The 18,725-nt window shown below is 38.1% G+C and overlaps 1 protein-coding gene across 2 annotated transcripts in view; it reads right to left on the bottom strand.

The window, feature by feature from the left end:
- Window positions 1-6,625: 6,625 nt before the first annotated feature.
- mpp7a (MAGUK p55 scaffold protein 7a) overlaps window positions 6,626-18,725 on the bottom strand; it is a 154,136-nt gene continuing 142,036 nt past the window's right edge. The window contains exons 16-18 of one of the 2 annotated variants that reach the window (XM_084134883.1): window positions 17,145-17,253; window positions 14,838-14,981; window positions 6,626-9,240 (exon numbers count right to left, since the gene is read on the bottom strand). In XM_084134883.1, the coding sequence (XP_083991009.1) occupies window positions 9,061-9,240; window positions 14,838-14,981; window positions 17,145-17,253 (433 nt within the window). In that variant the 3' untranslated portion in view covers window positions 6,626-9,060. The remainder of the gene's footprint in view (window positions 9,241-14,837; window positions 14,982-17,144; window positions 17,254-18,725) is intronic. The other variant, XM_084134884.1, reaches the window with a different exon arrangement.

Below are 18,725 nucleotides of genomic sequence, written 5' to 3'. Positions count from 1 at the left end.
ACATTATTAATGTCTTTACTTTCAGTTTTGATCAATGTAATGTGTCATAGCTGAAAACCGTATTGATTTCCCCCTGCTTTTGAACAGTAGTGTACAGTCCTGACTAATCAGGGGGGAAAAAATGGTTGGTTGGGCCAATGTGTTTTTCTGTGACCTTAACGGTCTTATTGGTGAATATTGCTCATCATGTAAGTCTTAAAGGAAAGGATAGCTATGAAGTTATGGTACAGTCATCATCTAAAACACAACATACTGTATACTGGTATTCATAGACACACACACACACACACACACACCCACCCCAAAAAGTAAACCACACAACCCACTGAAATCCTCCTATGAGGCTACAGTGACCAAAGTGTGTGTTATGTCAAAACTGAGGTGCCTGCTTAACCACAAGTTTGTGCATACGCTTGCTGAGTGTGTCAGTTTGTAACGTATGTGTGTGTATAACCTGCAGGGGATATATTTGTTGGTTGATGAGGATTGTGACTGTCATAGTTTCCTTCAGCATTGCCATGTCGAAGTCTGAGGATAGACAGTCTCAGCCATTGAACACTGTACCCAATGAGTGTGTGTGTGTTTAAGTCTGGAGGCCAATCTTGAATTTATTCTTCTCACTCAAGTTGAGAAGACACAGTCCTACAGTCTCATAATCAAGCTTGTGAACATTTCCATTGTGCAAAAGCGTCCTCCACCTACATGAAAAAAAAGAAAAGAAAAGAAAATAATGGTTAGTAAAAACTAAATACACATTACCATTCAAGATTTGTGGTCAGTACAATATTGTTTTTGAAAGAAGACCATTATGCTCACCAATGCTGCATTTATCTGATGATCAAAAACACAACAGTAAAAACAGTAATATTGTTTAATAATTAATAATATTATTATAATTTAAAATTACTCTTTTCTATTTTAATGTATTTATTACTTTGATGGCAAAGCTGAATTTTCAGCATTACTCCAGTCTTCAGTGTCACATGATCCTTCAGAAATCATTCTAATATTCTGATTTATTATTCGTAATATTTTTGTTAAAACAGTCAATCATTTTTTTCAGGCTTCCTTGATGAATTTAAAGTTCAAAAGAACAGCATTTATTTAAAATGGAAACCTTTTGTAACATTATCAACGTCTTTACTGTCACTTTTGAACAATTGAATGCATCCTTGCTGAAAGAAAATATTTTCTTAAATAAAAAAATCTTAAGGACGATCAAACTTTTTAATTGTAGTGCATGTATGTATATTTAAATTATAAAATACAAAATAAAATATAAGAAACAAAAAATGAAATGACAGAATACATTAATTTATATTATATAAATAAAAATTAAATATAAAAACTATTATTTGCACATAGCTTTGACATGTTTTCACTTCAAAACTGTATATTCAGATGATTTAGCTTGTGACGCCTACTCAACTCTCTGTTAACTATGAGTGTGGTTGTTCTGGTCATGTAATTATCATGATGTTTGGGGTCAAGGGGCTCCACTGAGAGCAGTGAGGGAGAGTTTAAGAAAACATGGGGTGCCTTTTCTTAGTAGCCTACGGGTTACCCCGACATTCTCAAGACTCTGCAAAATTGTTCTGAAAACATTGTCGATACATTCCCTAAACATTCTCAATGATTTCCCAAAACAGTCCATGTGTAGCAGTAGAAGTCAATGCGTTCCATCAGTCTGTCTTTACACTGTCAGTGGTCCCTCTGCGTATTGTCTAAATATTGTCAGTATAATGCCTCGAAATTACTCATTTGTTCCCGATGTCATTATATCTTCAGCAGACAGGATCCTGAACCTTGTTTCAACTCTGCATACATCAGTTAGACTGCAACAGTGCTGATAATCAAATGAAATTAATTAACCTTTGACCCCCAAACGCCTCAATTTAGACTGCATGGTTATGCAAGTAGTGGTGACATCACTGTTAATTCATATCTACATATCTAATACCTTCACTAGGGTGCAATACTCTGATGTCTCGTTGTTCTCATTTTAATTAAGAGGAGCAGCTCAAGGTTAAGCAGATGTGCAAACGTCTACATCTCAGACATGAAGTAATGTACAGTTTATACAAGAGAAAGCCTTACTTTTTTTACCCCATTCTTCACTTCTGTACCCACTCTACCACCCTTTGTCTCGTATATCTTTCCTCTTTGTCTCTTGTTACCCTTTTCTCTGTCTCTCTAAGGTCAGATGAGAAAACCAGAGTGGACTATGAGAGCCAAAGCAGACACACAGCATGAGGACAAAGTATTAACAAGCCAGACAGTAAAGTGTCACATCGCAAGGACTTATGTGTTCAAATCCAGCCAGGAAGGGGACAGACAGAGGAGATATGTGCTGTTGTGAGCGAATAAGCAAGTGATAATGCTTGAAATATGGGTCAAAATAGAGAAGAGTAACGTGTGGAGAGACTGAAGTTGGGGAATAATGAGAATGTAAGCGTGAGAGAGACTGCTTATCCCTCCAGAGTCTCTTTTTGGATGAATATCAAACTTCAGTAGTAGTACAGAGACCCCCTAACCCCAGTGACCCACCCACGCGTCCACCTCCATTTCTACTCTGTGTAACTCATCCATTCCAGTGAAGACTTGCACCACATCCACAGGAGAGAGGGGTCAGGATCAGGAAGAAGGGGACAGACGACCTCACAATGGCCTTTTAATCTAAATGATTGGAGTGTATATCAGGAGGGAGGCCTCGCCATTTACCAATAATGGCCTACAGCAGGGGGAAACACTACGGAAATGTCTGCAATGCCACGATTGGATGGGTCTAACTCCTGATCACTGACTCTGTGTTCCTCAGACAAAGGACCTGATTAACAGAGATTTATGGAGAAGAGAGGCATGAAAATTTGAATAAAAGAAACAGGCCATCTTAGGGCTTTGCTAAACGGTTCACTATAAAACCCTGATATACTTCAAGCAAAATCAAAGAACGAACTGGTGTGATGTCATTTCAAACAAAATCAGGTCAAAGCAACATTTGTTTGTAGATTATTTTCGGGAGTTCAAAACTTGCTAAAGCATATGATAAACACCTTCGAACAACCATTGGTCTGTTGTGATTACATAATAGGTAGGTTAGGAGGCTCCGCCTTCTTTGATTTGAAAATCTTCTTTGGTTTATTTTTTCTGTTCAGTCCGTCACGGTCAGATGTCCGCAAATAAAAACATGAACACACTGGAGAGCTGCTTTATAGTAGAATTTAAAGTTGTAATTCTAATTGCAAATTACACTTTTTTTTTTGTCAAGTTTAATACTGTAAAGCTGTTTGCTTTAAAACAATCTATCATTTAAAGTGTGATATTAACAAATGTGACATGACAAAGTTCTTTTTTTGTTCTTCGATTCAGTCATATAGTATATTGGGGCTTTAAATCAAGACTGGAAAAAGCAGCATTTTAACCATGCTCTTTTGACTCCCCCACCTTTATATATTGAGTCACGATGCGGTTCAAAGAAGCATAAGATGATTTCATTCTCTGGAGAGGGCACAGAGAACGGAGGGATAATGTATATAATCTTCAAGTAACGTCATTGACTTAATCAATGACATTAAGTGAGTAAAACTGTCTGCAAGAGAGGCATGGTGGGAAAGAACAGAACAAGAGGGGGAGAGACTGACTGTGTGAAACGAAGAACGTGGTCCTTACATTCAAATGAAGATGTGTCAGCAGTAATGGTCGTGTTCCTCTCTGGGACTGGCTGATTATTAATGACAGTGTGGCAGAAACCTAAGTTGACTACACGCTTTCCTGTCCGCGGGTGAACACCAACCAGGCTGATGCAATACTGAAAACATAAGAGAAACACACAAAGGGTTTGTCAAACATAGTGAACACTGATTCTTCATCTGATACCCTCATACTTGAGGAGCTGAAGTCGGGGAAAGCAGAAGCGTCATGCCGGTTTAAACTGATGGGTTATACACACTCAGATTTTTTGAGCAAATTGGATTTTGAATGAAACTCCCAAAAAGATTTTTTCATTGCTGATAATAACTACACAATAGACCTTATCCACAGCAGCACCATCTTTGATTTTTAACATTAATGAAAGACACAGTGCCTGTGAGGGATAGCCATACATCTCTTCAGTGGGTTTTACTGTTATTTAATGTGTTTTTGGATTGTTATCTTTCCGAGGAATTTCAGTAGACAAAAATGAGCTGTGGAAAATAAGTGATCTCTTAGCTTTATACAGATTTTACAGCGGATGCCATTGAAAACACGTTAAAGGGATAGTTCACCCAAAAATGTCATGTTACTCAGCCTCATGTTGTTCTGAACCTATATGAGTTTCTTTGTTCTGTTGAACACAAAAGAAGATATTTTGAATAATGTTTGTAACCAGACAGCTGACGGTAGCCATTGACTTCCACAGTATTTTTTACCAAAGTCAATGTCCGTCAAATGGCTGGTTACCAACATTCTACAAAATATTTTCCTTTGCGTTCAACATAAGAAAAAAACTCATATGGGTTTGGAACAACTTGAGAGTGAGTAAATGACAACATTTTCATTTTTGGGTGAACTATCCCTTTAAGTCTATCCCATACAGCCTCGCTTTCATACCTGTCATGGCACTGCTCTGAATAAGGTATAATATTAGTGACAGTAAAGACTTTTATATCATAAGACGCGAAATGTTTCTTGTGCACCAAATCAGCATATCTGAATGATTTCTGAAGGATCATGTGACTTGCAATAATAATTTCACAATATTTACTGTATTTTTGATCAAATAAATGCAGCCTTAGTGAGCAAGAGATATTAATTTCATTAAGTAACATAAAAAAAAAATCATACTGACCGCAAACTTTTGAATGGTAATGTATATAACAACAAAAAATAAAATAAAAACCTTGACGCCACTGGGTCTCTCTCAGAAACAATACGTCACACATTAGTTTACTTGATGGACATGAAATGTGCATGGCCTTGAGACATTAAGACACTCATTCCTCCCTCCTGAGAGCGTCTCGCTTACATTACAACACAACCTTATTATGAAACAGAGCATCATTCATCCACACCGTTCACACACGGTTTAACTAAGAGTGAAAAGCCAGGCGTGGCACCATGACAAGAGCCCTGGGAACTCTGAGAGAATCCTGAGAACCTCTGACACAAGGAGAAAACAAACAAAAATGGAGGTAACTACATTAATCTCCATAAAAATGAAACCGGGAGAACAGACAAACTAAGACTGGCTGCTGGACATTTTACCCCAGGTTCAGACTCAAAGAGATCAGGAGGTGTGCTAAGTGAGGCAGGCATCAAAACGTTTTCAACACAATGGCCACAGCCTCAGACAGACAAGTGCAAAGGCGCGGTGGCACCAGAGGTGATTAAGTTTAAAGTAGACGGTTTGTCTCTCCCCCAACGGCCCGACTCGCTCTCTCATTTCCTCATTTTACTCCTGCCAAACCTGCTGAGCTCCATCGTGACTGTAAGTGGCACTGGCTCTCTGACAGGCCTGTTGCGACACAGATGTAATCAGAGGAGGTTGGTTCTTGTATAATGGCCTCTACACACAAACACATCCTTATTATTATTACAACAGTATTACAACATCTCAATATTCCCACGCTTTACCAGATATAACAGTCATGTGAAACACTTCCTGTGTTTGTCAGTTTAAAGAAAAAGACGTGAGGGAGAAATTGATGGAAAAGAGTGAGGACGTGCTAAGGAATGATTTAACATTGACATTTTGTGCTCTTTTCTTGTTAAAAATCCTGTTTCTTTTTTTCTTGTTCTTGCTTTTAGTCAATTTAAAAAACAAAACCCTTGAAAAATTGTATGTTGAATGACTAATTCAGTCATCATTTACTAACCTTGTCATTTCAAACAATACAGTATGATATTTTGTTTTTTAATGGAAAACATGGGGATACATTTAGAAAAAAGTACTTTTTTTAAAAATAAATGGGCACTGAACTAAGTGCTTCAATGGACATGAAAGCACAACAAAAGCATCATAAAAGTGGTCCAAATGACTTGTGCACTATATTGCAAATCTTCTGAAGTCAGTTGTGAGAGAAAAATAGTGAAATTTCAAGGCACTGTTCAAGTGAAAATCCTGTCATTTACTCACCCTCGTGCAATTCCAAACCTGCATGACTTACTTTCTTCTGCTGAACTCTAAAGAAGATCTTTTGAGAAATGCTGGTAACCAGTTTTGGTGACCATTGACTTCCATTGTATAGACCAAAAAAAAAAAAAAGATATACTTGGACAAAAAACATTGTTACCTCTTCCTGGCCAGCTACACTCAAATCCTACCCATCTTCCTGTCTAATGTCATCCATCCCTTTCAATCTCCTCACTATCAGCTCTGAGCGGCGGCGGCAGGACTGTGTGATGGAGGGGGAGCTGGAGGATTATGGGTCATTGTGTTGGCTGCTGGTTTGTTTTGGCATTTCATCAGACAGTGAGATCTCTGTAGCGAGCAAATCCTGAGCGATGAGTCTGTCCCACTGGCCCTTTGTGTCTGAAGACCTGCGAATACTGACATGAATTAACTATTAAAGGAAACACTGGTTATTAATTACAGATCCAGGAACAAAAACACTCCCTCTCTTCATGAGAAAAAGGGAAGAGAACATAACTGATTTACATATTTAATGTACATATGGAGGAGGGGATGTTTTATAACAGCACAGGTTGTAAACTCTTGATCATCAACAGAACAAAACAATAGATGTACATGAATTGTTGTTTAGATGAGGCTTCCACAAAAATCATCCACTTGGCAGAGGACAGACCGGTATATAAAGGTACATTACTGAAATACAGGAAACAATATTCACGTTGCATATTTCATATTAAGAAAGACTTCAAAGCTTGACAAAAGTTTTGAAGCGGTTTTGTATAGGCAAGTATGGGGGAAAACAAATGAAAACACGAGGTAAGGACAAACATAGTGAGTTTAAATGAACAAACTTCAGTGCACCTTGATTATGAAGGCAAAACTACAGTGCATTTACAGTATGTACTGTAGGACTAAATACAGTAACAGTTCATAAGAGATTGACACTGCTTGATTGCAAACCAATGAGCTGAAAGAACACAAAACTGAATAAGAACAAAATGACGACAAAAATATACATGTATTTAGTGGCATATCTTTATGTAAGGCCTTTTCAGACATTAAAAGGATTGTTCACCCAATAAATTATAATTCTGTCATCACTTCCTCAGACTCATGTTGTTACTAGTGATGAACTAGGTTGTCATTTAGATGGTAACCAAAACAAAGTTTGGGTAATTAAACCAGAACTCAATATGCTCTTTGGTGTGTTGTGTTCTCATATGATAATTTAAACAGTCAAAGTACAGCTCTTCAAGGGATAGTTGACTCAATTTTAATTCTGTCATCATTTATTCACCCTCAAGTTGTTCCGAACCTGTATGAATTTCTTTCTTCTGATGAACACAAAAGAATGTTGGTAACCAAACAGTTGATGGGACCCATTTACTTCCATAGTATGGAAAAAAACAACAATTATGGAAGTCAATAGGGTCCCATCAACTGTTTGGTTACCAACATTTTTTTAAATATATTCTTTTGTGTTCAACAGAAAAAAGAAATTCATACAACTTGAGGGTGAGTAAATGATGAATTAGCATTTTTGGGTGAACTATCCTTTTCAGCAATGAGACATCTTTCAACATTAGACAAATTTGACATACTGCTACTTAAGCAACCTTCTTTCTCATGGTGAAGTGTGTCCCCACTGCTAGCCTATCCACGTTGTGTGCATGAAATAGACACTGACACATCATCCAAGAAACACTAAACGTCACTGTTTCAATCAAAAATAATTTGGTAGGAACCTATTTTTTTATTTCATTTCAGACAAATATTTTCAGTTGTCAAAAATTCAGTGCATCACTAGTTGTTACAAAATCCGTACAACGTTCTGTCTTCTGTGTAAGACACAAGTTAAGGTGGATGGGACCGTTGAGCACCAAAAATGAGAAAGTACCATCAAAGTCTATTTGACTCATTTCCCATATTCAAAGTCCTCTGAACCTATACAGTAAAGCAGAATTTTCATTTTTGGGTGAACTATTCCTGTCTGAAATGCCTTGTAACAGTTGAGGTTCTCATTTAACATCATTTTTCTCTTCAAATCCTATTTAAGAGAGTCTTGCCTAATCAGCCTAGATGGAGTACATCCCCTATGTGTTTTCCAAGTGCCTGCCCTTAACAACAGGATGGAGGGAAATAAAGAGAGAGAGAGAGATGAAACTGAAATAAGGAAAGAGAGAGATGAAACTGAAATAAAGTCGTCAGCTTCTGCACACAGCGGGTTATACATTAATAAAACCCAGAGGCTTTCATTAGCCATGAGCACTTACTAAAAACACTATTAAAACCTCACAACTGATTATTTTTCACTATTTAAAAAATCTCAACTGGGAACAGGCTAAAAAAATAATAAAAAAAAAAGTCCAAAAAAAATATCCAAATATATTAATTTTCTATTTAAATAAAATCACTTTGGGGCCCACTGAACATTCCATGATGTCTTGCCTATATATTTATATATATGGTTAATGCTGTGCTGATTAAACCAGCTGCAGAGTAACAGGCAAATGGAGTGCAGTGTGCTAAGATCTGAAAAAAAAAAAAAAAAAAAAAAAACTGTACTTTGAGCACAGAAAAAAATATAATCATCCATTTGGTTTCTATAAACTAATGTTAAAAATACACCAAGGAGTGGTCAACACCACCAGACCACTTGATTGGCAGTTTGAACACTCTTGGCGGCTGCTAAACAATCAGACGTTTGCTGACTGCAATTACACCCGTTCAGCTAAATCCACCACGACAAAACAAAAGCAAACCTATGCTCTTTCACTTTAGTCCCCAAGAACAGATAAACCTCTTCAGATGTGTTAAGACAACTAACATATTTTCCCTGTCACCATTTACAGCCAAAAAAATGAAAATAAAAGTCCTTAAAGTCCTTCCCTTCGTTTCCACCCCCCAAAATATGATGCCTTGTTCCTTTGTTCCTTTTGTGCAGCCCCTCAGGAATGAGTCCAGCTGATGGGCACCCAGTGAGTTTCTGTCTCCACTTTCCTGAGCGCCTGCTTGAGCTCGTTGAAGGCAACAGTGAGGTCATCGTTCACAATGACCTTTTCAAAGAGGTGACCATACTGGTTTTCCATCATCTGAGAGGCACTGATCATCTCCTGGAAGTCCTCATCCTAAACAACAAACACAATCAGTCAACGTTCTTTTTTAAGACATGAAGTATGCCCCCAAAAAGTCCATAACACACTTTCCCACAGTATTCCCAAAACCAGCTTCCAAAAAGAACTTTCATAGATGCCCTAAACATTGACTTAATTAAAAACTATTCTTTTTTGTTTACAATAAAACTGCTTTAGATGCAGAAATGCAAAAATATCTACATGTGATAAAAGATAAAACTATAAACTGATATTTAATTTTCTACTGAGGTGGTGCAGTTAGGGTTATAGTTTGAGGTCTGGATCTCCAGCGGTTTTGATCACAGGAACAGCGGAGTGAATAAACAGACCTCAATTTTATACCCAAGCATGTGTTACACATCGATGCCCCATAAAATGATAAACAATCATTATACATTATATATTTTCCCTGTTCAAAAGAAACTGAAATTTCACTGAAAAACTGTTAAAAAAAAACACAATAGGCTAAAATCAGATATACTTTATACCAAACACATTGACCAGCTACCCCCAAGTACTTTTTCATGACATTGCATCTTGGTATAGACTAGTTATCTCTGGACTCTCTAACATGGCCTTGGACTTTTCTGGGCTTGTGGGTCCTAAATAAGTGTTTATGTGGGCAATCTTGGCATTTGGTGCCAGTCTCCGAGAACATGGCATGGTTTGAGTGGCTTTACCAATATAGACTGAACTTTTACAACATAAAAACATGGGACCCACACAGAGCGATATGATGCTATAAAACATATTGCCATGCTAAAAGAAAATCAGAAGCTTTTGGCCAGGTTTTACGTTTTAAAATGTACTGAGAATCTATTAAGCACGCTGTAAATATGGAAATTGGCATTAGCAGACAAGACAACAGCAAGCTAAGCGAAGCCATGGCGTATGGCCAGTGTTAGACACAACTTCTCCCATACTCTGATGAACCCTTTCCATCTCTTCCCTGATTTCCTCTCTTGATCAAGAGTTAAGATTTAGTCAACATTTCAGTTTGGACACAGAGCTGCTGGCATTCTGAAAATTACAGCAGTCTCAATCTGACAGTTATTGGCAGAACGCATCAAAAGTCGCAGTTCATTGACTTAGTCATGGCTTTAATAAAGCTCTGGTTGAACGTGGTGGATTAGCTTGTGTTTGGCCTAAATAGTCAAAGGTTTGGCCCAAGGTCTGAACATATCTTTTCTTCATTCTGTCATCAAACAAAAACCTCATGCTAATTGAAGTATAACAGATGTTGTGCCTCCAGGGGAGTGTTATTACCAAATCTGATTTGGTAATAACACAAAAGGATTTAAATCTATTTTTCCTCTGCATTTCTTTCCGATTGTTTATTTCCCAGAGGCTCTAATGCAACCTTCTCACTTAACATCCAGGTCTTCCGTATTCGAAAAAAGGAGAATTTCTTCAGTACTAAGCCGTCTCTCTCTCTCCCTCTACAGTCAGCATGAGCTCTGCTTATCTCTCAATCCTTGCCGGAAAATCAATTTTTATAGGATCATATAAAGTGCACCTGCCCTTATCATTAAACCCGTTCAAAAAAGGACATCTCTGGGTCGTCAAGAGGTCCTTGATTTTATATTCCCAAAGTAAAGGGACTTAATCTGTGGACTGGGCTGACTTTCACCAAGCACAGGACAAAAAAGAAAGAGAAAAAAAAAATCCACAAATTTTAGCTTATGTTTCCATTCCTCATTATGACGATTTAATGCCAGACGATGAAACACTGCTCTTCTACCTCTGATGACATTTTTAGGAAATTTCCAGGTTTTTTGCTACTCCTAAAAAGAGAATGAATGATATTTTGATCTTTTACACACAGAAAACTGCGTTTATGTTATACGAGTATTACTAAAAGGGAGAACAATAGAGTGAAAGTCTGGATTCACAGAAACAAAGGGATGCCTGTTTTCTTGCACAGAGCCGATGGCTCTGAAGCTCATGACTCTAACAGATGCAGTGTCTCTCTCTGAGAAAGAAATACAGCAAAGTCCTGGATAAAATATGGCTATGACATTTCATCAAACACGATTTTTCTTGCGTATCTATAATAGGCTGAATCTGGATGCCTTTAACACTGTCAGGGTCTATAATCGACTTTTGCTAAGTTTTGCCAGCAAGCAAGAGTTTCTTTTTCCTTCACTAGTACCCACAATGACCTGTTGAAAGCAGGCAGACAGTTGCTTTGGATGGTGCGGACAGCTTTTGGTACAGTTCCTCTGACAACAGAGATAGCCAGAGCAGCATTCCCTTTGACAACGGCATAATCCTTGAGCTTTCTGCGAATTTAAAACTTTGGGGAGTATGGTGTGGTCTAATCGCACATTCAGCGGTTTGAATTAATGTGACCAGCATCTATTCAGTTTCAAAGGTGTTGAAATAAAAATAATGAAATATGCTGCTAGTACAAATTTGTGAGCCTGCATATTAGGGCTGCATGATATATCAAAATAAAATTGACATTGGTATTGGTATTTCGCTTAATGGAAGAGTCAAATCGCGAAGGCTGCGATTTAACTAATTAAATAAGTGCACTGCTGATTTCAGAGTGAAGCTCTGCACTGTTCATTTACATAAATACTGGTCATGATACAGAGTTTTAGCATCTCAGAGTGTCTTGAATGAGCTGCACCCGTGTAAATTAATAGTGCCGTGCTTCATCATTGAAACCAGCAGCGCATATACAGTGAGGAAAATAAGTACAGTATTTGAACACCCTGCTATTTTGCAAGTTCTCCCACTTAGAAATCATGGAGGGGTCTGAAATTGTCATCGTAGGTGCATGTCCACTGTGAGAGACATAATCAAAAAAAAAAAAATCCAGAAATCACAATTTATGATTTTTTAACTATTTATTTGTATGATACAGCTGCAAATAAGTATTTGAACACCTGAGAAAATCAATGTTAATATTTGGTACAGTAGCCTTTGTTTGCAATTACAGAGGTCAAACGTTTCCTGTAGTTTTTCACCAGGTTTGCACACACTGCAGGAGGGATTTTGGCCCACTCCTCCACACAGATCTTCTCTAGATCAGTCAGGTTTGAGCTCCCTCCAAAGATTCTCTATTGGGTTTAGGTCTGGAGACTGGCTAGGCCACGCCAGAACCTTGATATGCTTCTTACAGAGCCACTCCTTGGTTATCCTGGCTGTGTGCTTCGGGTCATTGTCATGTTGGAAGACCCAGCCTCGACCCATCTTCAATGCTCTAACTGAGGGAAGGAGGTTGTTCCCCAAAATCTCGCAATACATGGCCCCGGTCATCCTCTCCATAATACAGTGCAGTCGCCCTGTCCCATATGCAGAAAAACACCCCCAAAGCATGATGCTACCACCCCCATGCTTCACAGTAGGGATGGTGTTCTTGGGATGGTACTCATCATTCTTCTTCCTCCAAACACGTTTAGTGGAATTATGACCAAAAAGTTCTATTTTGGTCTCATCTGACCACATGACTTTCTCCCATGACTCCCCTGGATTATCCAAATGGTCATTGGCAAACTTAAGACGGGCCTTGACATGTGCTGGTTTAAGCAGGGGAACCTTCCGTGCCATGCATGATTTCAAACCATGACGTCTTAGTGTATTACCAACAGTAACCTTGGAAACAGTGGTCCCAGCTCTTTTCAGGTCATTGACCAGCTCCTCCCGTGTAGTTCTGGGCTGATTTCTCACCTTTCTTAGGATCATTGAGACCCCACGAGGTGAGATCTTGCATGGAGCCCCAGTCCGAGGGAGATTGACAGTCATGTTTAGCTTCTTCCATTTTCTAATGATTGCTCCAACAGTGGACCTTTTTTCACCAAGCTGCTTGGCAATTTCCCTGTAGCCCTTTCCAGCCTTGTGGAGGTAAACAATTTTGTCTCTAGTGTCTTTGGACAGCTCTTTGGTCTTGGCCATAGTAGTTGGATTCTTACTGATTGTATGGGGTGGACAGGTGTCTTTATGCAGCTAACGACCTCAAACAGGTGCATCTAATTTAGGATAATAAATGGAGTGGAGGTGGACATTTTAAAGGCAGACTAACAGGTCTTTGAGGGTCAGAATTCTAGCAGATAGACAGGTGTTCAAATACTTATTTGCAGCTGTATCATACAAATAAATAGTTAAAAAATCATATATTGTGATTTCTGAATATTTTTTTTTTTAGATTATGTCTCTCACAGTGGACATGCACCTACGATGAAAATTTCAGACCCCTCCATGATTTCCAAGTGGGAGAACTTGCAAAATAGCAGGGTGTTCAAATACTTATTTTCCTCACTGTATTTTTACGGCAAAACAACAAAATAAAAGCGATAGTTTAATGTTTGAAAATTAAGAAAAGACCTTTAGAAGCTACAGTTGTAACTGACTTTTTCTATTATTACATTAAATCACAATAGAAATCATTATTTTAGTCATTAATATTCAAATCAAAAACAGTGGGAATGTGGCCAACGAAAAGTGGAAAGAGATTTTTTGTTGTTGCTCTTGTAAGAGGTTTGTGTTTTTGTAAAGAGTACCCAAATGTGAACATCCAAGTTTTTCAAGTTTGTCCCCAAATCGTTCAACCCTCGCAAAATAGACTGAGTAAAAAGTATTAAAAAAATTAAATAATTCTATGCAGATGCACTCCTCAATGTCAGTTGTTGTGCAGTCTTACTGTGTACCATATGTGTCAGCCTGGATGAGCTACATCAGCAACATGGTGTGTGTGTCTGAAATCATTTATATTTTGCCAGTTGCTTCTATGAAATCATAATGGATAAACAGACCAAAGCAGCTGTGTGAAAATTAGCATTCAGTTGAATCAGCACAGAATTCCTGTGCAAAATTAGCTACCATTCCTGATCTGTGTGGTGCAAAAGACGGAAAAAGAGTATATTGTGTTTGGACACTTGAGTCAATGGGTTGACAGGTGAGCACGTTCGGAGCTCCTAAACGCATTTGACAGTCTTCCATACGGAACGTCTCTGTGGTGACAATCGGCATCAAGCCATCTCGGCGTGTGGTGGAGTCGGGTTTCCGGGGTCACTTATTCTGTAGCACGCATACTTGTTCCTGGTGCAGACTAACAGCGAGATACACAGGCAAGAGCTGAACTCTGGGAAAGTCATTAGATACCCCGCATATTCACACCATGTCTCACACACACACAGTGCAAACTAACGGCAGCACAAGGTAAGGGTCTTGTGCACGTGTTAATTGATTTCATGTGTTTTTCTTTGAGTGCAGTCATACAGGTGTGGTGTGAGCTCACGGGTCTCATATCAGGTTACCGCTCAGGGGACCGGTTACTCAAAAATACACACACACACACACACACACACACACACACACACACACACACACACGTTTAAGCACTAACCCAACATATGTTTGCTTGGTCCAAGAGGAAAATGACTATAATAAACGATGTGGATGTTGCCTGCCAGGAAGTGATGAAATCTATTTCTTATTTCACCAAGAACTATGTGAGATAGTGGAACAAAAACTGTGAATACAACCTAAAACCTACAATGACAGAGAGAAAAGAGATCCCATCAGGATGAGAGAGGATGATAGATGGACAGATTGAAGTTAAAACTGTGTGTGGCATGTATTACCGAGAAGGGTTTGGATGAGTTCTTATCTTCTTTGCCCGAGATGACTTTTGCGTTCCTCCTGGTCTCTCTCAAACGCTCGATGGATGGAGGCTTCACAAACACCACGTAGGGCTTAAACTCGGCCGTGCGAAGATGTTTTAGTGTCTGATGGAGAGAGAATGTGAAAAAAAGAGGGAGAAAGATAAAGAGAGCATGTGAACCGCAGTCATTAAAGCAGCATCACTCATGCCATCATGATTTAGTTTGACACTGATACTTCTGAACATTATTGCTGTTAGTCACTGTTACATTTTGACAGAAAACAGAGCAGCTGATTCACACTGAGCTCAACTGATCTGACTCCATGAGTGAAAATAAAGCACCCCGGTCTGACACATTACACTTCAGGTAGTCGAAATCCTCATGCTCAAAATAATCAGACCACTGAACTTTACCACGTATTTCTGTGGAGGTTTTTCAACGGACTGAATGAATTACTAGATTTTTCAAGTTTTACCATAAGCTAGTTTTTCACCATAATTGTCCTCCCTCTTTCTAGGCCGAGAATTAAACGGGCTGTTGCTGCCACAGTACATTTAAAAGGAAAGTTCATTGAAATAATTCAAATGTCGACATCATTTACTCACCTTCATATTGTTTCAAATGAAAGCAGACAAATGCCTAGGGCCTTTTTGAAGCTATATGATGCAGCATATTTTAATTTAGATTTTTTGTTCTATTTAAGTTTATTGCTATAGTTTCACATTTCAACCTGAAAAAAAAAAAAGAAAAGATTTTTGTATATGCATAATCAAATATTCTTTGGTTGATTTGTAGTTGATTGCTTTGAGTTGTAGATTTTCTGGGTCCATCTTACAAATGTCAAAATGGAGAGCTATTCTTGAGATAAAGATTGCCAGTGAATAATAGCTTAAATTTCAGTCTCTTCTTCATAGAAAGCTATCATATGGCTTCATAAGAATATAGTGTATAAACTCCATAGGCTAAATTCATTACTTATAATTTCGCTAACTCTCCTTTAAAATTGACCTATAACCTTTTTCACCTTGAAATGTTGCTGTACAGGAGCATGTACCTTTATTTACAGTATTTTGTAATTCTCCTTTTGTTTTTTGTGGTCTTAAATAACAGCATATGGGTTTGGACCGTTTTTAGAATTTCATGTATTATTTTTATTTTCAAAAATCATCTTTCTCAATTGAAAGAGTAGGCACCATTGAGATGAATGGGAATGCTAACAGATACAGCTCTCTTCAGGTATTACAGACTTCCTTGGTGATACCACATCTGTATGAAATATAAATCAATAAAGAGACAAGAGATATAGGAAGACAAGAACCAGAGGACAAGGATTTGTCCTGTTTCTGCAGATTTTATGAAGGTAAATGTAAGGCTTTAAGACCTTTTTAAGAGCAAGTAAAGAAAATGTAAGGAAGGGAATCAAAGGGAATACAATACATCAATATGTTGTTTGAATGTAAATGTCTAGGGAGAAGCACAATGAGTTGTTTTAGCAGCACTTGAGAGTTTGCTAAGAACAGATATCAGTTGCTTTTTAATTCATTTTACAAAAAATAAAATAAATAAAATAGCTTGAATGCCTCTGCTCTCCTCTGCTTCCACTGAACTTTTACTGTACCTCCTGATTGCACTAAAACAAGGTGATGTTCTTCCTCAGTTGTGTCTTGTTTCCCAGTGCAAGTGTCTAAAGATTCTTAAATCAAGATACATTTATTTGAGATGCAAAACAACAAAACATGAAGTGAGTTTATGCTTAAAACAAAAATGAATATCTCAGATATTTGTTCTTGTTTAGAGTATAAACTTACTTTCTGCTCTGATTTAAGACCTTTATAAGGACTTAATTTGTGTAAGGGTGAATTAAGACCCGCAGAAACAATGATAATACAGATAACCGTGATGTCAGACCACCAAAGTAAGATGTGTGAGACAGAGGTGACAGGGGTCTTTCACTGGCTTTGCTGTGGACACTGACACAGTTCTGCCAAGACTCAACCATTCCTCTTTTTACTACTACTCTCTCACCCTGACACCAAGCCTGAGGACATTTTCAAACATGGGACAATTAGTAGAGACAATGTTAGATCTGTTAAGATAAAAAGGAAGAGTGCACACGTGCGCACACAGAGAGAGAGATCTCAGAAAAGATCCAGTAGGAATAGTGTGGAATGTCACACCTGTGAAAGGGGGGAAAATAAATCTGGAAAAGAGACTGAAGAATGGATTGACGCAGAGGGAGGTAAAACGGTGAGGTAGAGTGTGTATCTGAGAAACGGAGAGACTCACATGTGGCTGTACGTCAAGAAGGCACACCTTGTTCTTAGACAGGACTGAACGTACAGAGTCGAAGCTCGTCCCATAGTAATTTCCCTTATACTCTCCTTGTTCAATAAACCTGTGGCATAGAAAATGACAAAAATAACAGGATGGGTTTGATGTAATGATTAATGGCTCTAAAAGTATCTACGTGAATCTACCCACCCTAGAATATAAAGAGAAGCCAATGGACAGGATAATGACAGGAAACACAACCCATTATTTACTCTCAAGCCTTTCCTGATGCTTTCAGTGAAAAAGGCCGCTCAGACATGCAGTGTGTTCATCTCTTGCATTCTTCCCCACATGGCGATTCCAGACAGTCTGACACAAGGCTCTTTTATATAATCTTCTATGTTACAGTTTAAATTTAAAACACCTGTTTCCTTGCAGCACAGGCAGGCTTGAATGCCAAATGCAAGAGTTACTTGACTTTCTGAGAAGACAAAGGTAAACAAACACTTTTCCACCATTTAATCTGCCTGTCATTCAATCCGGATCACTTGAATCTTTTCTGATCACAGAACAACGACATGTATTTTTAGGACATCCGTAAAGCAGAGAAATTTGGAAGGGTGGAAAGTATTCCAGAAGAACGACTAAGTCTTACAACAGCAGGGTGTCGTAATATTCCATGCATAGTGAAAATTTGGTTATGCGACACACGTGACTAAAATTACCACTACTGAAACTGGTAAAATGTTCCATATACTGTATGTACAGCTGTCTTTATCTTTCCCCAAGTATCAATCCAAATGTCAACAAGTCTTTGAAGTGAAAGCTATAAACGCGCTCACACTTCTGGGCCCATGTGGTCTAACAGCAACCTGTGATTGGGTGATCATATTTAGAAGCTAACGTGACCCCTTGCCACTTTTCGACTCTACATGTTTTAAAAGCCTGTACACTCTTTCATTGAAGCCATTTTTTGATGGTGAGCTAAGTTAATTTTGTTGGGTGCTAAGAGGTGGTTGGCTGGTGTTAATGTGACATGTAGGGTTACCAAGAATTCTCAAAGTGCCTATTTATTTGAGCGTTCATTTGAAGGCAGATGTGCTTAAACAGAACTGTTGAGTTGTGGCGTTAGTTGTCATGAAGTTGTGCGTGTATTGATGGCGGGGTGGAGGCTGCTTCTGTGGTTTTTGGGTTTATTTAGGCTCTGTTTTTAGCCCTGAGCAGGGTTTTCCTTGGGAATACCAAGGTCATGTTTGCATATGAGAGTGGACATTTTCCCACTGGAAGGCAGAATAAACCATTTAAACCATTAAATTAAATTTAAATTCATTTGAACCATTTTCAGGAAAAGTTCAAATTTAATGACTTTAAAATTGTCATGTGGTGTAACTAACTAATATATAACAGCAGTTTTCTTTGTTGATTTCACATGTTTTTTCAAAACATATTCATGCGTAATCGTTCAAAAAGCTAAAATATAAAACCTGATAATATATTTTTTTTTAAATATAATAACATTTAACAATATCATAAAAATTATCACACAACAGACAAAATATTTTTTCCTAAAAAACAACAGATTATTCCAAAAAAGTT

The sequence above is a fragment of the Abramis brama genome (assembly GCF_963993115.1).
Source record: "Abramis brama genome assembly, chromosome: 14".
Taxonomy (NCBI): Eukaryota; Metazoa; Chordata; class Actinopteri; order Cypriniformes; family Leuciscidae; genus Abramis; species Abramis brama.
Note: the sequence above shows the minus strand (reverse complement) of the source record. Positions and strands in the feature narration are given on the sequence as shown.